We start from the raw sequence: 26,161 nt of genomic DNA on the forward strand, positions 1-26,161 counted from the left end.
TAAGAAGTAATTGCTGTGTATTGTAAGTAAATAAATTTGTATTTATTGTTTATTATTATAAACGATATAAAAAATTATTAAGATATAGAAAATATCATATTTTAAATATAATCTCAGATTGTGTATATGATCAATATATAATTAGTGTGTGCACATATATACATACACATATTTTTATAATAAGCAACAATCGATGTACTTTTATATTATAAGAAACTACGCTCCAGAAACTTTTTCTATTTTCGCGTTTATGTGTGTATATATATGTGGATGTGCAATCTTCATTTTAGAAATTGTAATCCAAGTTTAACTTCTTATATAATAGCAGAAACTGTGTATAGAATGTTTTCAGTTCTCAGTATTTTAAAATGTTTTATCTTTTATCATAATTTATACTTTATAATCATTTAAAATCGGTTCTTCTCTTATAAAATTAATTTCAACATTTATAGTAAATATAAAAATTAAGCGGTAATAAGAGTACTAGTGTTATATATGATAAGAAAAAAATTTAACATAATTAGGAAAAAATTTCATACGTTAGTTATTTTATCAAATATTGTAAGATATTCAATGGTAGGTTAAATTTAAAAAATATTACGCAATTTATATAATATTATTTATTTCATATATTTTTTGATTAATATTATAATTTTTATACGTTTGTACACACCCGCCATGCACGTAAACTCAAATGTGTCAGAATAGCATCGTCTATATTTACAGTATCATGTGTTATTTCTAAATAAAAAAATTTCGCATAATTGCGAATATGATATTATTTTTGACGCGTGATATGATAGAGAGGAGAATATTATTGAAATAAATGTCAACATATATTCAAACTGAAACGTTGAATTGTCGATAATAATATGATTCTTTTCAATTGTTCTTAACATTATTACCGATATTATGTAGCGTATTATGCTGGGTTGCTTAATTAATTATCTAACACGTAATATCGTCACGTATTCTGTAATCTGATATTGTAGCAAAAAACAGACAAGAGCTCAATAAAGATTATAATAATCAAGTGTACATATACCATTATCTGTTTATTTGATTACGCAATTGGAGCATTATTACGACTAAGTGATATCATGTCAATGACACGAAAAAATGCTGTTGAAATAATGTACTCTTACATGATTTTGCTAATGTTCTTACAAGTCATTCTTAATATTACTGTATAGTATTGTATACATGGCAAATTTATCCAGATGATTTAAAAAACTCGACTCTTTATTCACCGTGAGCCTTGTTTGTCGCGATTTGCGACGCTAAATTATCTGAATATGATTTATGAGTTCTAGCATTACAAAAAGTTCTCGATTACACGTTTCAATTTTTGTTTTATTAAACGTTATCTTAATGACTAAATATACATTGTAAACATGTACAGCAAATGTTACGTAATGGGACACGATACGTCCATACATCATTTTGCATTGCTTAATTTACTAATAAGTATACATATATATATATAAAGCACAATACATACAAATCACATGACGTTGTAATTATCCTGTTAGGCGAGTTTGGTCAATTTTACATATATACCGTGAGTTGTTTGCAACATCAAAGAGCTCAGCGGGGCATGGACAATTGGAATCTGGGTTTTCTCGCAAACGTCTATTTTATAATTCATTAGCACTTTAATTAGACCAATCTTGGTCTGATTAATGGCGAATCTTGCCCCTAAAAAAATAACGCATGAAGTTTCAATTATTTCTCAAGTAAAGTGCTTATGTGTGCATGTGCGCGCGCGTGCATATGTGTAAAATATAAAATGAGCGTACGCTTATTTAAGAAAAAGTAAATATATTAGTTTCTTAAATTACCGATGCAGTTTCTTGGACCATCTCCGAAAGGTAAATGATACATGGAATTCCTCTGGCCCATATTTTCCGCGCTAAATCGTTCGGGATCGAAAACTTCCGGATCTGGATAAATATTCGGATCATTATGAATAGCAGAAATAGGTATAACCACTTCTAGTCCCTTTCGTAGATCGATTTTAGTCCCTTCAAAAGTGTAATTCCTTACAGGTTTCCTCGTGAGAAACATTACTGGCGGATATTTCCTGAGAGTCTCTGCAAGGTAACACAAACACTTGACTTAACAGAAAGATATTTTCGAATACTAAATCGAGTTTATCGAAGCTTGAAAAATTATTTATTGGCGGAAATTATCGCCTTTCACTTGCGGGAGATCTTATCGAAAAGGAATGTGTAAATTTGCAAATGTTTGCAGATAAACTTGACTCACTTAAATTTGAATTACTACAGAATTATTTTTTGAGGGATAAACAAACCTTTAAAAACCATTTCTAAATAGCTCATCTTTTTGATGTTATCGTATGTTATTGCTCCGTTATTACTGTTAAGGACTTCCTTAATTTCCTCTCGAACTTTTTCTTGAACTGATTGATTTTTGCGCCAACTCATATATTGTATAGGACATTGTAGAGGAAGATGTCTCGAAACCAGCCGCGAAAAATACGAACGATTGAAAATTTCACATAATTGCGAATATGATATTATTTCTGACGCGTGATATCATAGAGAGGAGAATATTATTGAAATAAATGTCAACATATTCAAACTGAAACGTCGAATTGTCGTAATAATATGATTCTTTTCAATTGTTCTTAACATCATTAAGGTAAAAGTACCAATGACGGGCCATGTCCCATTACTTGGCCATTGATGGATATTTTATTTTTTGTTAAGCTATATACATAAAGTAAGAAAAATATTTTTACTGATTTATGTTATTTGGTTATTCAGTGTCTTATATAAAAAATTATGCCACTAAACATTTTGTTTAAAATATTTAAAAAATTGTTTGAATTATCGTAGTCAAATGCACCGTGAGTCTTCATAGATTCTTTAAGATATGGCTAAGGAAAGTGTGATTCTTGTTAAGATGATAATAATCATAATATTAGATATTTCTGCATAAATACAGTTTCTACACAATCTTAAGAATATTTATAATAAATAAAAAATGAAAAATTGCTCATTTAAATTGTTTTTTCAATAAAAATTTGCATGGCTATGAATCGGTATGTGACAATCTTGCCTGCCCGAAAACTAGCCGGCTGTCCAGTTATCGGGCGAATCGTCATCTCAAGTGCTTACTTGTGTGTCCTAATATCTAGCCGCAACACGCGTTCGAGTTTTTGTGCTTTGTTTTTAAGTTTTCTGTACGAAATTTGTAAGTATATTTATTGTAAACATTACTTATTGTAATGATAGTGTACTAAATTCTATATTTTTTCTGTTTTATGCATTTCTTTCGTTCATTTTTATTGACATGTAGTATATAACCTCAAATTGTAAATTCTTTGCCTGTCTGTTTTTGGAACCAAGAAAAGAGAACTTTCATCTGACAAATACTTTGACAGATATGGATGTCTAGTAGATTTAACTTTTGTAAATGTTCTTTTACTTTTCTGAACTAATTCTTTAAAACATCTTAATTCTGTTGCTGATGCTGAATTTATTGTCAAATTTTGAGTGATTCTTGGAATCACATCTGGATGTCTACGACAAAAACTTTTCCTATCAGTATCTGCCTAGTTCATTATCCTTGAAAGAAGACTCAGTGATCAGTTTCTGCACTGCACACTGAAGATATTGAGATTTTGTTACAGGGAAACCTCTTTGGCTGCAATAGAAAATCCAGTCAACATCTTCAATGTCTGCAGAAACTTATCACTGAGTCTCCTTTAAAGGATAATAAACCAGGCAGGCACTGGTGGAAAAGTTTTTGTCGTAGACATCCAGATGTGACTCCAAGTATCGCAAAAAATTTGACAATGAATTGAGCATCAGCAACAGAAGATATTTTAAAGAATTAATTCAGAGAAGTGAAAGAACATTTACAAAAGTTAAACCTACTGACATCCATCTATCAAGAGTATTTGTTTTAGATTAAAGTTCTTTTTTCTTAGTTCCAAAGGCAGACAGTGTATTAATGGCTCGTAAAGGATCAAAGTCTTTATAAAATTGTACATGCGTGCATGGTGATGAGAAAGAAAGCATAACTGTTTTGTTCAATGTAAATGCTAAAGGTACTATATTAACACTTATGTTACCACTTATGATCCTTTTCTGATATAAAAGGGCACCAACAACTATTATAAACAGTCTGTTAAAATGTGTTGTATTGAAGTTTTAAGTGATTTAAATCTAATTATTAAATTAGTAGTAAAAATAAATTATTTATTACATTGTAAAATTATTTTTTAATTAATAATAAATAAATTTATTTATTTAAAACATTAATAATAAAAATAAATCATTTATTAGACTGTAAAAACTTTTTCTAAGACTAGATATTTTCTAACCTCTATATCTTTTCTAACCTACTAGCATTTCTTTATCCAATATTTTTATATTTTTAACTTTTCTAATGTTTTTTTATTAACTTATTTATTATATTCTTCTTGTTTTTACTCTGCAAAATAAAATTCCTTTCATTAAAATTATTTTAATACACTTAAAAAGTCATGGCTAGTTACTAGGACCTCATAATTTGGACGCTGGGACAATCGCATTTTGGCTGGTCATGTATTGGGACATCGATGTCTACTACATTTTTATTTAATTTAAATAAAATACCGCAAAAAATATCACTTTTTTTACTCGTTTAAGTAGAAAATAGTTATAACTTCCTAAATAAAAAGTTTTTTGTAGCATAAAATTAATTTTATGTATTAGATTTAAGATTTATTTTCTTCGTATGCTTAAGTGGCCAGTTATTGGTACTTTTACCTACCGATATTACATGTAGCATTATGCTGAGTTGCTTAATTAATTATCTAACACGTTATATCGTCACGTATTCTGTAATCTGATATTGTGGCAAAAAACAGACAAGAGCTCAATAAAGATTATGTAGTAATCAAGTGTACATATAACATTATCTGTTTATTTGATTATAAAATAGGAGCATTATTATGACTAAGTGATTACATGTCAATGACACGAAGAAATGCTGTTGAAATAATGTACTCTTATATGATTTTGCAAATGTTCTTACAAGTAATTCTTAATATTACTCTATAGTATTGTATACATGGCAAATTTATCCAGATGATTTAAAAAAACTCGACTCTTTATTTACCGTGAGTTTTGTTTGTCGCGATTGGCGACGCTAAATTATCTGAATATAATTTATTACAATTCTTAGCATTACAAAAAGTTCTCGATTACACGTTCCAATTTTTGTTCTATTAATAAACGTTATCTTAATGACTGAATATACATTGTAAACATGTACAGCAAATGTTATACGTGATGGGACACGACACGTCCATACATCATTTTGCATTGCTTAATTAATTTACTAATATAAGTATACATATATATATTTATATATATATATATAGCACAATACACATACATAGCACATATATATAGCACAATACAAATCACATGACGTTGTAATTATCCTGTTAGGCGAGCTTAGTTAATTTTACATATATACCGTGAGTTGTTTGCAACATCACAGGGGTCAGCGGAGCATGGACAATTGGAATCTGGGTTTTCTCGCAAACGTCTATTTTATAATTCATTAGCACTTTAATTAGACCAATCTTGGTCTGATTAACGGCAAATCTTGCCCCTAAAAAAATAGCGGATGAAGTTTCAATTATTTCTCAAGTAAAATGCTTATGTGTGCATGTGCGCGCGCGTGCATATGCGTAAAATGAGCGTACGCTCATTTAAGAAAAAATAAATCTATTAGTTTCTTAAATTACCGATACAGTTTCTTGGACCATCTCCGAAAGGTAAATAATACATGGAATTTCTCTGGTCCATATTTTCCGCGCTAAATCGTTCGGGATCAAAAACTTCCGGATCTGGATAAATATTCGGATCATTATGAATAGCAGAAATAGGTATAACCACTTCTAGTCCCTTTCGTAGATCGATTTTAGTCCCCTCAAAAGTGTAATTCCTTACAGGTTTCCTCGTGAGATACATTACTGGTGGATATTTTCTGAGAGTCTCTGCAAGGTAACACAAACACTTGACTTAACAGAAAGATATTTTCGAATACTTAATCGCGTTTATCGAAGTTCGAAAAATATTTGGTGGAAATTATCGCCTTTCACTTTCGGGAGATCTTATCGAAAAGGAATGTGTAAATTTGCAAATGTTTGCAGATAAACTTGACTCACTTAAATTTGAATTACTACAGAATTATTTTTTGAGGGATAAACAAACCTTTAAAAACCATTTCTAAATAGCTCATCTTTTTGATGTTGTCGTATGTTATTGCTCCGTTATTACTGTTAAGGACTTCCTTAATTTCCTCTCGAACTTTTTCTTGAACTGATTGATTTTGCGCCAACTCATATATTGTATAGGACATTGTAGAGGAAGATGTCTCGAAACCAGCCGCGAAAAATACGAACGATTGGGCAGCAATGAATTCATCCGTTACATCTATAAAAATAATAATTTTATATTAATCTCCGTGATTCTTATGTCTATTTCTATCAATGTAGATCAACTTTAAGCTCTGTTTAATTTACTTTTTTTTATAATTCTTACAGCTGGAAAAATATAAAAAGCAAGTTAAACCGATATTAAAATTAATCTACGTTAAGAAAGAAATAGACACTAATTTATACTGTTAGTAAACGGCTTTGTCAATGAATATTCGATTATCTCTCTCAAAAAAGAGAATATAAGCATGTTCTAGAAAATTAAGGAGAATTAAGGACATATTAACGCATTTGAAAGTTGATAAATTAAGATGCGAAAGATGGAAAAAAAATGTTCCTACTATTAACGCCCAGCTTGTCAGGATTATCCTTGAGATCGATAAGAGTATCGATAAAATCGTGTCGGCGCACGTTGTTCCGCTTCCTGTACTTTATAGTGTCGCGGGTAATGTTCGTTATGAACTCGGTCACGTCATGATCGTCCAAGATATATCCTAAGTGCTTGTAGATCCACGGAATTTCTCTGAACACGTTTCTAAACATGATCTTTGGAGTGGCACGGAACATCCTACGACCTATTTTCTGGAACTTATTATTTTCTTCTTTCAGCGCATTTATTTCGAGGCCGAAAGCGCACGATCCGATCACGTCGACGGTGAATTTGGACGTCAGATTCCGGCACTCGACGATACCGTCTTTAGACACTGTCTCGTTCAGATACTTCTCAAAGTGATCGGAACAATTCAACACCAAGTGAAACATGTCCTTCAATTTCCCGGACGTGAAGACGGGCGAGAGCCTCGTTCTTAATGGTCGCCATCTAACAGAGTCGAGCCTGAAGAGCTGCATGGTCATGGGTTCGGCCTATAAATTATGCATCAGTGTATCAGAAAGCGGGAATTATGTTAGAAAGTTTTCTCTCATAAGTTTCCGTGTGATCAACGCCTGCCCCCTCAAACTTATACATCAGTTCAACTTCGTGCTGAAGAGAAAAAGAGTCATTCTTTCCAACTCTTAATTTTCTGAGTTATTTATTATACCTGATACGTACATTTCGAAACAGAAAGAGAGAGGAGCAAATTAAAAATAACTATTTTAAATAATTATACTGAAATTATTATTTTTGGTATATTTTATATCACGTTTTATTTTATTTTTATCATAGTTCGTCGCTCTATTTTATTTATTATATATTATTATATGTATTATATATCTATACATTAAATTATTAAATTATACATTAAAAATGTTTTCACGAATTGTTCATTTATCATGCAACATGCGGAAAAATACAAACGAATATTTCTTTTTATAACTGTTAAATAATTTAGGAATGCAAGAGTTAAAGACTTTTTGAAGATCAACTTGTAATATTTTATTTTGTCTATATATATTCCATTCTAATATTTTATTCTTTTCTATTTAAATGACGTTTTTTTTCTCGTTTATCTAGAACGGATTGATACAAATGGACAACCATCTACATTGATATTAAGTATGATTAATTACTTCTGGAGAATCCAGAGATAAGAATCAACTTAATCGTGAATGTTCTTGTTGCTGTTGTTGCGTTATACCACAGCGAAATGTTTAATTAAATATCGATTCTAGAATCTCAATCTCAGGTAGAAAATATGGAAATGCAATGAGTTGTGCACGCCGGTAGATACGAAAGATACGCAAACTCAAACTAAGCTCATAAATGCACGAAGTCATTTTTAAACTCTCATAAATCTTTCCGTTGCGATTCCTCACTAATACCACGTTGGTACTTATATATCTCGTACAATCGCTGTTGTTATGCGGAAAATCTCATTGCAATCAAAATAAGAACAAGCCGCGTAACTAACGATTACGTCTTCCACATATGCATAATGCGTCTCTCTAAAATTTTACAAGTGCGATGCAAAATTGCAATTATAAAACAGAATTACACGAGACTACATTTTGGATAAAGATAATCTTCTTGGGAAACTTCGTCACATAAATAAAAATCAAAAATTATACGTTTGAAATTTTTTGTCTCATTCATATTGTGTCTCAGAATAAATATATGGTTAAAACTATATTCTAATTAAGAAAATATTTTATATTCTGTTTATATTTCTCAACAATCTCACCTGTGACAAGTCTCTCTTTGTAATGAAAATTTTAATCGTATAATACATGAAGTTTTATGAAAATTTTTTTGTTGTATGACAGAATCTCATTATATACACGTAATTATTATTATTATTATTATTATTAGCATTATATAAATTACAATGCATTTTTATTTAATTGTCAAAATTGGTTTTTCTCAGATTTAATTGCATGTTTCACTCAATCATAGCTCATCTTCGGCGATTGAAACAAAAATATCGCTAAGATACAAATTCACACGATCATATCGTTATCATCTTTTAACACGAAGGTCCTGCCACAGCCACAGTTAATTTCATAACCATATCTGTTATAGCACATGTGATTCGTACTACGTGCACCGAGATTTCAAGCTGAGAATATGTAACTTAAATGGAAAAATACTCTTCATCCTGGAAAATGGAAGAGAGAGAAAATAGGAAAAGGGGAAGAGGGGGAAGAAGAAAAGATACATCTTTTGCAATCGTGAATCCGTCGCATTGATGCACCTGCTCTCACGGCGGTTTGCTATCGGCGTTTTACGAGTTTATTTCGATTCTATGCGATGGACACACATTTAAACGGATTTCGACAATTCATTCACCGTTTGATCTATACCCGCGCATTTCAATTATATGTTTACTCTTTGTCAACGGCATTCGCCTTCCTATTGAGCCCGCGTAGCACACCCGCGCGTCAGCGGTCGCACGAGCCGACGTAAAGTCGTGGGGTACGGATGCGGTGCGGTACCTACAATTGAATTAATCTCGATCGAACAACGCGACCTCCCCGAAATGAAACAGGAAATCACGTTATCGCGCGTGGCGGCGTCCACAAGCATGCGCCGCGAAACAAGCGGCTCTCATTAGTTGTTATTGTTCGATCGTGATTAGCAACAAAACCATGTTGTTGCTGAATATGGTACGTTATCGCAATTATATCGCCTAGGAGATTGTTGCAGCCATTCGGAACGTGAAAGCGGACCGGGGGTCTTTTGCACTGTTAAAGGTTAGAGGATGAAATTTAAACCAATACCATGAGTTAGATTTATTTTGTTATTTTTAACTACCATGTGCGTCAAAATTTATTAGTTTGAAACAAAATAGGATTATTTTAACTCCATTGGTTTAGTCAAATTAACATTGTTTTAGTTAAATTAACTAAATATTGAGTAGGAGCAGTGGCGACCTATGGAATAGTTAAAAATTACTCAAATTTGAATTTAATTTAACCCTATGAATTTAACATGAAAGAGCTGTAATAATTGAAGAACGCCCTATTTTATTTCGCCTCCCCGGGATTGCTTATATAATTACAGAAATATCATTCAAAAATATCAGACGGTCTTAAACGCAATGTTATTATTCTTATTTACATATAATCCTTTGAATATCGATCGAATTCGTTTCCTTTCTTTATTTTTGTACAGTGTAATCCGAAGAATTAAGGAATATAAGGAATATATATTTCGCCTCGTTGCTGCGCGTCCGGCAACAAGAACTTGCTCGAAGCAAGCACCATTTTTAACATCCCAGCTGCGATACTGGGAAAGAAAACATCACGATTCATCCATGGTGAGGTGGAGAGCCAAGTTGCGCCTTTTTTCGAGATTCATCCGGTCGGAGATTCGAATCAGGTTTGCCTGCTCGAGACGAAGAGCCCGTTTTAATTCCTGCAGCTTCCACCCCGCCTCAATCTGCTTCTCGGCTATTTGCTTCTGCAAGGCGGCGATCCGCCGGTTTAAAGCATCGTAATCCGCCCGCAGCCGATCGCCACCGTAGTCCCGATTAATCGCTGATCGATCGCAGACCGCAGGGCTATCTTGTTGCACCATATTTGAAGTCAGTAAACAGATCTTATCGTGCAATTCGGCCAGTTGCGTTAGTGTCAAGGACTGGAAACGATAGATAAAGATATCTTGTATCAGCGCGGACGAGTTATATTTCCTGTTTATAACTTATTCCGACAATATGTATATCTATATATTAATGTAATATAGATAATTAAAATAATGTAAATAATTTTCTATATATACATGTATAGAAAGTATATTTTTGTTTGAACCAAATAAGAGACGGTAAAAAAAGTAACGCGATTGTTGGTGAGTTGTGAATATACTTTGATTTTTAATTACATATATATGAATTACAAAAACGAATAATCCGACTTCACTTTCATTTATTTATTACACTGAAAAAAAATTTTTTAGATCAAAAAAATTATTTATTTACAGATTGTGGCCAAGAGATTATTTACTTAATATAATACACATATTTATTTAGAATTAGATATTTTTACTTAATTTAAATAAAAATATTTAATTCTAAATAAATATGTGTATTATATTAAGTAAGTAATCTCTTGGCGACAATCTAAATAAATATTTTTTTTATGTAAATATTTTTTTCTCAGTGTACAAGCACTGCGCGTCGATACGGAGAAAAGTTGACGTGAGATTTAATAAATATAAAGAAGCAAAACGCGAACCAGCGGAATGAACTCTTATCACCGCACGTACATACCTTCAACCAAGATTCAGGGTCAAAAGCTGCAAGCTCATCGCCATTATCCACACCTGCAACCTTGGTAACTTCCGCACCAAGCTCCTAGAAATGATTCATTTGCAGCGTTAATATGCAAGCCGGAAAATTCAAATTATCCTCCGAATAAATTATCAAACAAGACGTGTACTAGACTAACGTTACTTGTTATTAGCCTCACCGATAATTGCTTCATATAATTCTCATTGTCTCTTTTGCATTCGTTGAGCAGATCCAGCAGTCTGTCGATATCCTGCACTTCGAGCTCCGTCAGATAAATATTCTCGGACAGCTTTTGCGATTCTCTCAGTAGCTCCACGATGGACGGCACGGTCCAGCGCTCGATCTCAAAATCGTCGTCCCACGTTGTCGCCATCGCGGGTCTCGACGGAATTTTGCCGTCCACAAATTGTATATAATCACGCACGCGTCGCACGGCTATTGTGTCGCGAGAACAAATGCAGAACCAACTTGCAGAAATTATGTAATCAGAGTTTGTTCGTGTCACTTTCTATGTATCTCGAAATTCGTCTAGATATTGTTAGATATTGTTCCCGCGCGCCAAAAACTCTGACACGCGGTTTTTGTTGACATCGCGTAATTAATAGATTATAACGATTTGAATAACGTTGACTTCGAGTGTTCGCAAGTTTATGGAAATGCTTGACTTATTAAGGATATTAGCCGGACTAATTACGGGCTATGAATAAGGAAATTCGCGTCTCCACGATGCGATAAAAACTGTCGCAGTGACAAAACAGTTGAAAAAGTTTTTATGCAAGTTTTTACCGTCATATTGCTTTTCAATTTGCTTCTTCAGTAATTCATTCGCCTTAACGAAGTCGCCGCATTCATCCGGTTTAATCACGCCAGCCTCTGGAATTACAAAGATGTCTTTCCTTTAATGCGAATGCGCGCGGCCCAATTCAATGGTGAGAAAAAGATTCGCCAAAAACCAGCGAATATGAATGAAGCGCGTTACACGACTAAATTATATCCATTGATTTATAAACAACCGTGCTAATATTTTCCAATAATATATTGAAAGAACCGGTACAAACCTACGGTCGGAGGGAAAGATCTCAGCAATTCGATTTTCTCACTCTGCAAACTGTTAATTTCCCCTTTCAAACGCTCTTTCTCCTCTTGACAATGATCCAATCCGGATTTCAGCTGCGTGTTTTCAATTTTCAGCGCATTATTTTCGACAAAGAGTTTTCGGATTTCGTCCTCTGACCCATTAACTTCTACATCGATTCGCTCAGGATAATCTTTTATTTCGTCTTGCTGCGCTTTCAATCGACCTAGTTCTAATTCGAGACCGTCATTGATCATTTTTAATTTATTATTCTCTTCCGTCGCGCGCTTTAAATCTTCTCTCGCCTTGTCTATCTCGATCATCAATTTCTTCAATTCATTTTCAAACCTGTCGATATCGTCCACATCCTCTGTAAAATCGCCTTTCGATTTCTCGATATTCTCTTTTAATTTATTGATCTCATTCTGTGCCCTTCTTAGCTCGTCCCGCAATTCCTCATTTTCTGTCCTTAACTTTTCTAAAACCTGCCGCTCTTCATCACGCGCCGTCCTTACTCTCGCCAAATCATCTTCTCTTAATTTACCGTTTTCAGTTTCGATCGGTTCCAGATCTCTCTGCATCGCTAACGCTCGATTCTCCGAAGCGGCCAATTCGATTGTCAGACGTTCGTTGTCCGCCCTGCATTTATTCAAATCGTCTCGTAATTGGGCCAAAACATCCTTTAAGGCGTCCAATTCCTTTAAGGCGGCGTTCTTGCTCGTTTTTTCTGCGTTCAGCTCGTTAATTAAGTCATCAAGCTGCGCACGTGCGTCATCAGCGCGAGCCTTTAAAATCGCAGCCTCAGCTTCCACGTCGTCCGTCACTCTCGTCAAATCGTCTTTTCTCAATTTGCCGTTTTCAGTTTTGATCGTTTCAGCCGTCTCGAAATCTCTCCGTATCGCTAACGCTCGTTCTTCCGAAGCGGCCAAATTCGATTGTCAGTCGTTCGTTGTCCGCCCTGCATTTATTCAAATCGTCTCGTAATTGGGCCAAAACATCCTTTAAGGCGTCCAATTCCTTTAAGGCGGCGTTCTTGCTCGTTTTTTCTGCGTTCAGCTCGTTAATTAAGTCATCAAGCTGCGCACGTGCGTCATCAGCGCGAGCCTTTAAAATCGCAGCCTCAGCTTCCACGTCGTCCGTCACTCTCGTCAAATCGTCTTTTCTCAATTTGCCGTTTTCAGTTTTGATCGTTTCAGCCGTCTCGAAATCTCTCCGTATCGCTAACGCTCGTTCTTCCGAAGCGGCCAATTCGATTGTCAGTCGTTCGTTGTCCGCTCTGCATTTATTCAAATCGTCTCGTAATTGGACCAAAGCATCCTTTAAGGCGTCCAATTCCTTTAAGGCAACGCTCCTGCTCGTTTTCTCCGCGCTCAGTTCGTTAATTAAGTCATCAAGCTGCGCACGTGCGTCATCAGCGCGAGCCTTTGAAATCGCAGCCTGAGCTTTCACGTCGCTCGCCTCTTTTTCGAGTCGCTCTTTTTCATTCGACAAGTCAACAAGCTGTCCATCGAGAAATTTAATCTTCGTTTCGACATCGCCGAGTACTTTCTTCAATTCATCGATCTTCCCTTTTAACTCGCTGTTCTCATTTTGGAACTTATCGAGGTCATTCCTCGCCACTGTTAAATCCAACTTGTAGGAATCGAGTTCCGTCGCTATTTTAATATTTTCGATTTTCAACACGGCATTCTCGTTTTCTAACGCGGCGTACCGTTTATTCGCGTCGTTCAATTCCAGCTTCAAACTCTCATTTTCCACACGCGTCTTATCCAGCTCCGCCTTCAGGTCCATTAATTCACCGCTCAGAACGATCGCCTTTTTCTCACCAACTTCCCGCGCGGCTTTATCCGACACAACTTCTTTACCTAATCCACTCACTTCCGCTCGTAAACCGTCTAACTCGCTCAGAAGTGCCTCCTTCTCTTCCAGCAACGCGGCCACATGATATTGCAATGCGTCCACCTTGTTTCGCGCGTCGATCGACGTTTTCTTTAAATCCTCCACTTCGCTGCTCAGCTCGCCATTCGTCAATTCGAGAGCATCTAAATTCTTCCGCAGCTTCTCCGACTCTGCTCTCAATCTATCGTTTTCCGATTGGCTAGCAGATAATTCCGATCCAATTTTTTCTGATAATGCCTGTTCAGCTATCAGGCTGGACTTCAGACTTTTAATTTCGGCCCTCTGCCCGTCACCCTCGCCTCTCAGTTTGCCAAATTCTTCCTCGAATTTCTGTCGTTCTTCCCTCAGGCCCGCGTTCTCCAGTTTCAACCCGTCAACTTCAGATATTAGCCTATCTGATTCATTTTTCAATTTGTTGTTGTCGGCTGTTAACATATTTGCCTTGGACTTTAACGTCTCATTGTCTGATCTCAAAGCTAATATTTCATTTTTCGTGTTTTCTATTTCTGCCTTTAACATTAATACTTGGCGCGACAAACTGTCTTCCTTATCTCTTATCTTATCGTTCTCCGTTCTTAATTTCGCCAATTCAGACTTCAATGTTTCAAGTTCCTCTTTCAAAGCGACGACTTCATCCGTAACTTTCGTCAGTTTCTCCACTGCCTCTTCTTTAGCGGATTTTTCGGCGAATGAAGACAGATTCAGTCCTTCTAACAGATTTTTAAGTTCCGCGATCTCTCCCTCGAGCTTAATCTTCTCATTTCTAAGATTCGTTATCTCCTTCTCTAACGCTTGATGCTCAACCTAGATGAATTTCAATGTGATTATTATCAAAGGCATAAAAAGTTACACAGGAGGAATACGTAACTAATTATCTCTACCTTACAGACGTTTAAAGCTCCCTTTGTCCTTTCGTTCTCGGCGGATAACTTATCCGCCTCCATCTTAAGCTTGCAATTTTCCAACTTCCAATATTCAATATCTTCTTCCGCTTTAGATAATTGCGATCGAAGATCGGATATGGCCGGTCTTAAATTATTAATCTCGCTCGTCATCTCGGCATTCACGGCCTTTAGGCTCAACGACTCCTCGCCCAGATTCAACAGCTCGTTCTTAAGGGCGTCTCTCTCCTCTTTCAGAACATGATTTTGCACCTTCATCTCGTCGATCTTTGCGATCAAATTTTTCATCTCGCTCTTCAACGCCGCTAATTCCTCCTGAATGTCTCGTTTAGCAGTAGTTTCCGCACTTAGATCTAGTTTCAGTTTGCTGATCTCATTTTGCAAAGCGTTGATCTCATTCTGCATCTTGTCCCTACCGGTCTGCAAACTAGCGATCTGAGCATCGAGAAACTTCATTCGAGCCTCGGCGTCGTCGAGCTGTCCTCTTAATTTATTTACCTCGTCCGTCGATAAATTTATTTGTTCCTGCAGTTCGTTTAGCTTCGCGTTTAGCCTATCATTTTCGTCCCTGTAGTTATTCATCTCCGTCTTAATATTTTCGTTCTCCACTTCTGTTCGGCGAACGTCTGCCCGTAGCTGTTCATTTATAACTCTCGTCTCTTTCAGTTCGTTATTTAACCCGGCCACTTCTTGCCGCAAATCTGCAACTTCGTTATTTGCCCTCGTCAATTTATTACTTGTATTATCCGCTTCCTTTTTCAGAGTTTCTATTTCGGACAATAACTTTCTTAGTTCTTCTTTCCCATCATCCGCTTCTTGTAACAATTTTCTGTTCTCCGACTTCAACTTTGCCATTTCGCTCTGCAAAGTATTGAAGTCCGCGAGTAGCTTGTTATTATTTACATTAGCCCTCTCCAATTCTTCCGTAAGAACTCCATTCTCGACTTTAAATTTGCTCAATTGTTTCTCTGCGTCGTCTAACGCTACATTTGTCTTAGACAAGTCGTCTTTAAGAAGACCATTCTCGGATTTCAAGCTGTCTCTTTCACTTGCCAGACTGTCTCTTTCGGTTTTAACAACAGCACTTTCGTCCTGCAGTTTATCGTTTTCAACCTTTAATCTATCCATTTCTCGTAGCAGTCTATCGAGACCGTCCTTCAATGCAACTCCTTCGGACTTTAATTGATCCGTCTCCGTCACTCGCTTTTCTAATTCACTCGTTAAACGCTCATTCTCGGATAATAATTGATCTACCTTTGCCTTAATATTATTATTTTCCTCTCTCGAAGATTCCAATTCCTTAATCATATTATCAAGATTGTTTTTCAAAGCAACATTTTCTTCCTTAAGTTCGTTAGTCTCCAATTTAGCATTTTCCAATGTCTCCTTCAAGAATTCATTTTCAGCCCCGAGACTATGCAAATCGTCCCTCATGCCCCCCAGCTCTTTTTGCGCTACTTGAAATTTTTCTTTCTCGAGACGCAGGTCAACGTTCAACTTATCGATCTCGCTCTTCACCTCGTTATCCTCCTCCTTCACTCTCGTCAAATCGTCTTGCATTTTTCGAATTTCCCTATCTAACAACGCACTCTTAATATTTAATTCGTCGCGCTCGGATTTTATTGTCGCAATCTCCTCCTTCAGGGACTCGCGTTCATCGTTCAGCTCGTTTATTTGACGGTCTCTCTCGGACACCGCGCTCCGTATCTTCCCCAGCTCATCGAGAAGTTCCTTTTTCTCCGTCTCAAGATTATACAGCTGGGACCTCATATCTTCGATCTCGCTCTGCAACTTACTCACGCCCAGCACCGCCAGTTCCGACTGCCGCAGGCTTTCGAGTAGCTCCGTAATCTGCGAACAAACACCCAATTGTCCATGAATACTATTGCGGGAGTTGGACAAGTATAAACATCCTCCTGGCATTTGTCTCATCTCGACGAAACAGGAGTGTAACGTGTCTCGTGCATAAAACATTCATGACTTTTAACGTATCGTAACGCGCGAGCGTACGACAACGAGTATTTACAAACACGGGAAGAAATAAAGGGAGATATATACTTTATCGTCAGGTTTCTCAAGTTCCTCCTTCATCTCGGCCATCTCATCCATCATGGTCGCAGGGCTGACGGTCATCTGATCCACATCTAATGCAGGTGCGGCGGCAGAGGCTCTCTTCTGTTGATCAAGCTCACTTTGCAGAGCCTCCACGTGAGCTGTCTTCTCGTCCAAATGCGTTTTTAATTCAGCCAGAAGCGTCTCGCAATTACGTAGCTGACTTAGCAGCGCCGACATGTCCGTTTCTTCGTCGTCCGTAGGTAAAGGTGGGACACGCTCCTCTGTGACCGGTGTGACAACCTCCTCCATTGAACGACGAATCTGCGCCAGTTCGGCCTGCAGACGCTCGTTCTCCGCTCGCAACAGATCTTCGTGGCTCTTTGATAGATCCACCGACGTCTGCATTGATCTCTCGACAACCGCGGGCACCTGTTGATCCACCTTCTGACCATCTTTCATTAACTCACGAAGCTTTGCCCTCAAACGATTTAATGCCGCACAGGAAGTATCCTCCTCGGCTTCCGCCAGTTTCAGCTTCAGATGCGAAATCGTGTCTCGCATTCTGTCACGATATTAACAGCGTTTGCACGTAATTATATTGGCGTACCGTATTTAATGAAGATAGATGGTTTTCGAGGAAATATCGCGACCGACGAACTGTGATTAATCTCCTTTTAAAGCTATATAACTTCGCGGAGTCTAAAACAGAAGTCTGTTCTTGCCATTACGATTATTTCCTCAACGATTAATTTAATATTAATTTTATAACAGCCCTTTTTGCCATTCTTTTTCTGTTTATTGCTCAATTATTTTTCCGCTCATCAAAGCAAATTGCAAAGAGAGGGAGAGGGAGAGAGGGAAAGAGAGAAGAAAGAAAGAGAGAGATTCATTAAACCGTCTTAGCGAAATTTCATAGTCAATAGGCATTACGTACTGTTTTTTTTCGGCAGCGAAACGATCTCTCAGCGCAGCTATTTTCTCCCTCACGTATTTAACTTTTTCGCACGGATCGTCGCAGCAATCTCGTTCGGCGAGGCTCTCCCCGAGGTTGCAAACTTTTTCCGCCAGTTCCTCATTTGCATTCTGCAGCCTTTCGTTTTCCTCGCGGTAATGCACAAGCAAGGGATCAGTGCCCAATACCCCGTCGGGCTTCACACCTATATATGGAAATTATTTGACCGCCCGAAATATATATTCGGTACTTTCTTTTATATGAACTAAGAAAACGCGGGCCTCTTACGGTGAACCGTGCACATCGATGGTGCTACGCAAACTTAAAAGTAAAGAACGCGAAAGAGGAAACTTGTGAAATAGTGCAGATATATACATCGGAGAATCGTTTACTTTGATAATCGAAATATTTTCATTTGATAGTTTCGCGAAATATCCAAAATCAATATGGAACAGATTTTATTACAGAACCGTTCCACAAGTGGAATTCCCGGCGCGCCGGGAAAAGCGCAACGTGCTAAAATTACTCTTCGTATATATACTTGAACGTCCATTTCTTATAAAATTTATTCCATAAGAGATATAGCGTGAGGGGGAGGGGAGGAAAGGTTCGGCTATGAAGTGGAACACCGATACCGAATGATCGCAGAGCTCGTTTCAGAGACCTATTTTCGCTCTCGAGCTGCAGCCGCTCCATGCGCCACTTCTTCATCTGGCACTTCATTACCGTCAGTTTTCGCAGGGCGAACGGCAAGTCGTAGATCTCCGACTCCTTGGAATTGTCGCTGAATGGGTTGTATTCGCAGCAACAGCACGGCTCGTGCGGCGGCGATTCGATCGGCTTCGCCGGCCGCGGTGCATGGCATCCGCATGAGCAAAACGGCGGTGCGTATCGATCGTCCATGACCCGGTGCAATTTGGAGAGAACCACGTTTTAACCTTTCTGCATAGCGTATACGTTCCGCGACGCGAATTTATTCCTGAAAATGCCCTTACAATCATTATACGACGTACTTTCGGCGAGCGCGTAAATCGGATAAAAGATGTAAAAGTTACTTGGTATCCGGCGCTAGTTCTAGATAGTACCTCTAACATTATCGGAATGAAAAACAAGTTATTTATGCCTCGGGTCAATTCACGGATAACCCGTGACGGTGCAGCGTGCTATCATTGTTTCGCAAAAAGAAGCTTTGCCAAGATAAAATCTTTTTATGCAGATATGAGGTCGCGCGGAAACTCGTGAAATGTCAGGCAGTATTGGCATATATACTAATCTCAATGAGCTCGACACGTGACTCAGCGACATTGATAGGGAGATCGATATAACTCGATTTTGCAATTCCAAATTAAACTTCGGATAACTTAGTTTCCAAAATTGTATGTATGTATATATACAAAATAAACAGAATCTTCAGCGGTTAACAGCAAGCTCATATTAAATAAACTGTCTCGTCGCGAATTTATATCGAGAATTTCGATCGCATCAGAGAATCCTATACGTGAGATTGTTGTCGATAGAGATGGAGATGCTCGATGCGGAGAGAACACGCGCATTATTCACCGAGTTTCCCACTCGCGAAGTTCTCGCGCGCTCCCCGGGAAACCGGAAGTACCGATTACGTACGACCCACATAATTAAGCGGTCGCTATAATTAAATTGGGCGCAGTATGCCCCGGCGAAAGTCCTCGTTAGAGCAGTCTTATTAGGTGTTCCGATATTGAGGGCCAGGCGCAGCGATACTGAACGCTTCTTAAGTTTCGAGAGTTTCGAGAGCACTTGGACCACAGTTCGGTTCTGTTGGAGAACTTATCGAGAGGGCCCGTCATCAATTAAATCTGCGCGGTAATTGCAAAGGAAGGAGGAAAACACGGATGCGGTGCGAGGGGTTAACGGAACTTTCACGAAACTTTCCGCCCCCTTTTTGCTCGCCGCGCGCCGTCCGCCGCGTTTACTCGTGCAAAATCACCGTTTCGTTAATCGAATTGCCGTAACAACGGCCGGGCTCTTAGCTCTTACAAAATGTATAATAAATAATGTGTATGTATGTATGTATGTAACATACTGCATGTTAACAGCTTGTCAAACGTGAAGATATCTGTGCTCCCAGTACGCATGAAAATCGATTTCCTATCTTCCGAAGCGCCGCTCATTAGTGACAATTCGATATACGAAAATTCTCAAGTATACAAGTTGATGAAACATTTATAGATAATTGGAAATTGTTGCAAATTATTGATATTATTGTTACCGTGACATGCTGTACGCTTAATAAAAAATAGCAATCGATATTTGTACAATGTAATTAATAAAATAGCGTAAATTAATTGACATTTAAATGGATTTATTAGCGGCACAGCGCTAACCACAACGGAACATTTTCAAAAATTTATAATGATTTAAATGAAAATCTGCATATAAAGGTAAAGTCGTAAATAATTTTATACACGTATAAACATGTACATAAAAGATTTTTTACGTGAACTTTTAATAGCTATACCATCGATGTGTTTAGCGAAATTCATTATCTCCCGCTCGATGCCGCTCTGTCACGTGTTACATAACTCCGGTGAAATTGAAGAGGCAGCGATGAATGACAAATATCTCGACGATTACTTGTCAGTGATCGCGATTGACGTCGCCGTCGAGGAGAAGACGAGGATCGCCCGAATGGCTGTTGCGACCCTGCACAAGCTGCATAACGTGATGCGGCAGATGAGGGACTGGCGGGACGATAGCGCGAAACTGAAGAGTAATATCTGGCGGATGAAAATGGCTTTGCGTGTGGATGACAAGAATGGGAACGATAGCCAGCAGATCGACCCTTTGATCGCGCATCAGAGGGAGGAGATTAACCGGTTGGAGCAGGCAAACGGCGCACTGGAGAACGAAGTAACGAGCCTGAAGCGTGCCCTGACGAAAGCCGAAAAGGATCGCGCGCGTGTCACCGTCTGCGAAATAGGCGATAAGATCGCCACGCTCGAGAACGAATTCACGAGCGAGCGGGAACGTATGAACGACGAGATTCTGTGTCTGAAGAGGCGGCTGAAGGAGGCCGAGGAGAGCGAGACGAGCGTCGTGCTGGTGGAGCAACTCAGGGACAAGCTGAACGAGTTCGCGAGGGGCGATCGGACGATAGAAATAATCTTCGCGAACGCGATCGGCAAGACCGTCGAGATGATTATCGGCCTGTCGGAGGAGCTCGTGAACGTTAGCGAGAATTTGTACAGGTTCAAGACCAGGAACAGGAATCTGCGTCACAAGCTCGATCGATTAAGGGCGATGCTGCGATTGAGGTGCGGTAATAGAGCGGAATATCGGAAGAGGATCGGCGAATTGAACAATCTCGCCGAACAATTGATGGGAGAGATGGGCCGGCTGAGAATTATTCGCGAGAATGCGAACCATAGCGAAAGTTTGGACGCCACGGATATCCCGGACGTTGTTAAGCGCATCGAGCGCTTGATGAACGACTTGAGGAACAATTTAAAGAGCGATCGCGAGGCGATGATCGCCGCCGGCGATCCCGACTGTTTGAGATACATGAAGAAGGTGGTTAATCTAAGAGTAAACCTGAAAGTGCTGTCCGTGGAGCTCGGACGATCGGACGTGCCGATGGATGAACGATCGCGCGAGAACGTTCGGTACGAGAGATGCTTGGAAACCGCTTCGTCATTGAATGATTTCCTCCAGGAAATCGATAGCGAGATTGAAAAGCTGAAGATAAAACCGATGAATAAGTATTGCAAAATCGGCGGCGTAAGCGGCTCGCGATACATGACCAAAGTCACGGAACTCGAAGATATCGTTAAAAAATCAATCGCGGTAATCGCCATTTTGAAACAGGCCCCGCCGGAAGTTATAAGCACCAACGAGAAAATAACGAAAGCGCTGGAAGACCTGATTGAGCGATTGTGTTGCAAAATGAGGGAACTCGAAGTTTTCGATGATCGCGCGAATTTACGTGAGAGAATCGAGCAGCTCGAAGCCCTGGTCGTGTATTTAAAATCGGAATTGTTGAAAAAGAACGAGCGTATAAGTGGGCTGAACGACGAACGTGCGAGCATCAGATTAACGTCGGAGAGAGATCGTGAGAAGTACGAGAAGATTATCGCTGACATGCGCGAGGTAAACGAGACTCTTCGGGAGGATATAAAAAGGGGGAAACAAGAGTTATCGGAACTTGAACGCGATCATTCCGAGCGGCGTGTCGCAGAGATGCAACTGATGAAGATTGAAATGGACGCAGCGAGGAAAGAATTGCTGGGCCTTCGCGAGGACAGAGAGACGTTGTTAGGGGAAACGGGTAGGTTGCGTAACGCTCTCGAAGTGAGAGACAAGGAAATTGAGAATATCATTACTCAGGGGGACGCGCTGAAAGCGGTCCTTAGGGCCGAGACGGAGGACCTGAAGACTAAACTTGGGATCGCTTCCGACGAAAATGTAAAACTGAAAAGTATAATTGAGGGACTTGGGAAACAGGAGGTACGCGACGAGCGACTGGGCAAATTGAAAAGTTCGATGGAGAATAGCGGCGGGGGGGAGCGAGACAATGCTGAAGAGCGTGCACGAAACCTCAGGGAAGAATTAGAGTGCTTGAAAGCCGAGTCAAATGAGCCTGAAATAAGTCCGAACAAGGAATCGGACGAGCGAATCGGCTATTTGAAGCCCGTGCCGGATAAAGCCGTCGGTGACGGGGCCGGGTCGGAGGGTGAGATTTCTGATCTCGAGTCTAACGAGCAGTCGTTGACGTATCGATTGAACTGCCGGACGAGCATCGGCGAGGAAAGGTCGAGCGAATTCGACAGGCTGATGGCGGAGTACAAAGCTTCGGGGAATAAAGTCAAACAGCTTCGGAACGAGAAAGAACAACTTGAGGGAGAGTTATCGGAGTTGAGGTCCGAGAAAGGATTGTTGGATAGGTCGATGGCCGATGCCAATAACAAGTGCGCCGCGCTGCAGGATCAAGTTAACAAATTTAAGTCCGAGCGTAACGGCCTTCGGGAGAAGATAAGCGAGCGCGAGGCTGCCGCGGAGAATTTAAAGTTCGAGCTGGAGAGAATGCGGACGGAGCTGGAAGACGCGGCCGTTGAAGCGGCGCGTTTGCGATCGGAGAACTCGAGGGTCGTCGGCGATTTGGATATGCTGTCGCTACGGAATGCCGAGGCCGAGGACCGTGTACGAGTGCTGTTGACTGAAAAGAACGAGTTCGCGACGCGTATTAACGAGCTCGATGATGAGAACGTCGCCCTGCGAGACCGGCTGAATAAGGCGAGAGAGGAGAATGAATATTTTTCCATGGAATTGAATAAATCAAGGGTCGAAAATGACAAAGCGAAAGCGGAAAATACTCTCCTTCGGGCTACTTGCGACACGCGGGAGAGGGATAACGTCGAGCTCAGGCGGGAAAGAGACGACGCGAGAGGGAGAATAAATGAAATCGGTAACGAGTGCCGAGCACTCGGTAATCAACTGAAGATTCAGCGAATGAAGTATGAGGCATTGCGGCTCGCTGCGGCCGCGTTGCACGACGAGAGTAACGATCGTAAGAATTATTTAAAGGAGATCGATACGCGGCATCCGCTTGCGGGGGACCACGAGCGGGGATTCGTCGGCGCTCATAACGAGATTAAGCAGAAGCAAAATTGCTCGGATACCTCGCGCACGAGCGAAATTGGCGAGCAGAGGGACGGCGGAACAGAAGTCAAAGTAGAATCTGACACACGCGTCGGTCATGATAACAAAGCGGGGATCAAAGACGAACCAAAGGGCGAGCTAAAGAGACGCGGGAATAAGCCTTTGAAATTGGAGCGGGCAAATTTGAGGTCCGAAAACTCCGAGGTTGCGATGGAACCGACGGAAGGCAGATCCGAAGGCCCGGCGGCGTGGGCGAAAGTGTCGGACGACGAAGAAATCGTCGATCCTATCTTGAAGAAATTTAAAATCTCGCATGAAAAAGGAGCGAGCAATTATTCTAATTATCTCGCCGATCCGAAGATGTCATCAGGGAGTAACGAAAGGACCGCGGCGCTCGATATCGATCAGCCCGAGAATAGGGCGCCGAGGATGAAAGCGGATATCTCGCGCAGTAGTCGCAACTCCTGCCTGGACGGTGAGAAAACGAGGGCGGACTTCGGTGGAGCGGCGACGGTAGAGGAGATTCAGGCTTTGAAACTCGAACTGATGAATCTGAGGGACGAGAAGGCGGCGTCGAGGTCGCAGCTCGAGATATTTAAGGAAGAATTAAACGCATTGAAATCGGAGAGAGCGGCTTTAAAGGACGAGCTCGCCGCTTCGAGAAAGTCGAACTTCGACCTTAGGCTCAGAGTAAACGACCTGCGAGGCGCTAACGAAAAATTGAAGGAGACGAATGCGGGATTGGGGCGTCGTCTGCAGGACGCGTCGAGAGGGACGGATGAGTACACCGCAATGTCGGAGGTGTCGGATAAAAGGTCAAAAAATAATTTCGAAGGCGAATTGAGCGACTATCTGAAGAAGTATATCTTCACGGAGAGAAATCTGCGGATAACCAACAGGCGAAATCGGTTCGATCGCGTCTCTCCCAAGAATCCTGGACTACAATCCGTCGAAGAGAATCTACAACATATAGAGGGACAAAAATCCTGAGATTGAATGGATAATATTAAATTCTGTACATATAATTTATTAAATTTTCATATCTGCTAATTTATAATAAAATTATTTTTATTTAATTAACCCTTAAATGCCACCCGGGGTCCAGCGGACCCCAGACCCTTTAGAATGATATATTTTCAAATGTTCCCCCCAAAAATGGAGCTCATGCTCCCATTGATGATAGTTGAGTGATTGACCTACCCGGTTGTACACTTAGCAGTACTCAGTTTACTTAATTTTTTATACTATGTTAAAATTGAAATTTTAATAATATAAGCATTTTATTCTCTTTTCTACGCCTTGAACAACATTGAACATAATTTTCATAACTAAATATCAAAAAATCAATGAGTAAGGAGACATTTTTCATGCTGGGGTCTTTTAGACCCCATGTGTCATTTACGAGATTCTTGAGAGGTGTGGCATTTAAGGGTTAAGGAAGGAAGTAATTGACAGAATCCTGGACTACAATCCATCGAAGAGAATCTGCAGCATATAGAGGGACAAAAATCCTGGAGGTGGAATGTATACCATAAATTCTGTATATGTAGTTTATTAAATTTTGTTATTTTTACTCGCTTTATTATATCTGCCAATTTATAATAAGATTTCCATTTAATTAGGGAAGGAAGAAATTGAAGTGCTTATAGCAAAAAATAGCTTGTGAGATTGAAAGATTGATTTAAATACAATGCTTTGTTAATTCATTATACTTTGAATACATTTTATACTTTATTTAGTTTCTTTTCTTGTTAAAGATTTCCATATAACCGGCGGCGGTTCTTTTAAAATTTATGAAGGGTAGCTCATGTTCTCTCGCCGGCGCGAGCGCCTGGGAATCGTTTTAAGAGCAACTGACAAAACCTCCTGAAAGCACCGCGCCGCTACTTCATCTTCAGCTTTTAGGGCGACGAGAGTAGTTAAAGCCAAACAGGACAATGACAACGGCGCGGGCGGCGTGACGGCGATAAGGATAAAGCGGTGTCGGTGGAGCGCGTAATAATGCATTAATCGCGCGCGCATGTCGGGCCATTATCGCATACTCTACGACCACGGGCATCACGTCGAAAATCCTTGTCTGAGATTATTCCAGCAAAAAGGTAAAGCTCGCTTTGCGCGCGGAATAGTTGGTGCTCATCTATCATTCCCCTGGACTGCCAGAGTGCGACGTGGCACATTGCAAATGAGTGGATAGTCCTCGCAGGCACCCCTGCAATTATATTCTTCTTACATATCTCGGTCTTTGACCTCTCTGTTCTTACTCTATTAAACAGCCGCAATTATATTTCGCGAGATACAGTAAATATTACAACTTCTTTCTTATATTCTTTCTTACAGCATCAAAAATTGACTGTTTCTAAGTAGATTAAAAAAATAAAATAATAGTATCTCTAACGACAAGATAGCATCTCGTTTGGATTGCGATCAATAATTCAGTTTTATTAAAAGAGAAATTTTTTGTTTCGTCAAAAATTCGTTTTATGTAAAAAAAAAAAAGTACACAGTAACCGCGCGTAC

General features: G+C 39.4%; 3 protein-coding genes across 3 annotated transcripts; 1 reads left to right on the forward strand and 2 right to left on the reverse strand.

Moving 5' to 3' along the window:
* Positions 1–1,332: 1,332 nt before the first annotated feature.
* On the reverse strand, positions 1,333–7,348 carry LOC139819317 (cytochrome P450 6a2). Its single transcript, XM_071788565.1, has 4 exons — positions 6,805–7,348; positions 6,240–6,461; positions 1,842–2,093; positions 1,333–1,698 (listed from the first exon to the last, which is right to left on the reverse strand). The coding sequence occupies exons 1-4, from the start codon at positions 7,316–7,318 to the stop codon at positions 1,529–1,531; spliced, it is 1,158 nt and encodes a 385-aa protein (XP_071644666.1). The 5' UTR covers positions 7,319–7,348; the 3' UTR covers positions 1,333–1,528.
* Positions 7,349–8,681: 1,333 nt separating this feature from the next.
* Positions 8,682–17,985, reverse strand: LOC139819318 (uncharacterized). The gene is made up of 8 exons (XM_071788566.1): positions 17,062–17,985; positions 14,983–16,854; positions 13,666–14,905; positions 12,186–12,881; positions 11,914–12,000; positions 11,306–11,562; positions 11,107–11,190; positions 8,682–10,478 (listed from the first exon to the last, which is right to left on the reverse strand). Exons 1-8 carry the CDS (start codon positions 17,617–17,619, stop codon positions 10,143–10,145), a joined length of 5,130 nt encoding a protein of 1,709 aa, XP_071644667.1. The 5' UTR covers positions 17,620–17,985; the 3' UTR covers positions 8,682–10,142.
* A 2,611-nt stretch (positions 17,986–20,596) lies between these two features.
* LOC139819239 (uncharacterized) lies at positions 20,597–25,078 on the forward strand. The gene has a single exon (XM_071788437.1). It carries the CDS (start codon positions 20,597–20,599, stop codon positions 24,632–24,634), a length of 4,038 nt encoding a protein of 1,345 aa, XP_071644538.1. The 3' UTR covers positions 24,635–25,078.
* Positions 25,079–26,161: the final 1,083 nt, after the last annotated feature.

This window comes from Temnothorax longispinosus, chromosome 9 (genome assembly GCF_030848805.1).
Source record: "Temnothorax longispinosus isolate EJ_2023e chromosome 9, Tlon_JGU_v1, whole genome shotgun sequence".
NCBI classification, from domain to species: Eukaryota; Metazoa; Arthropoda; class Insecta; order Hymenoptera; family Formicidae; genus Temnothorax; species Temnothorax longispinosus.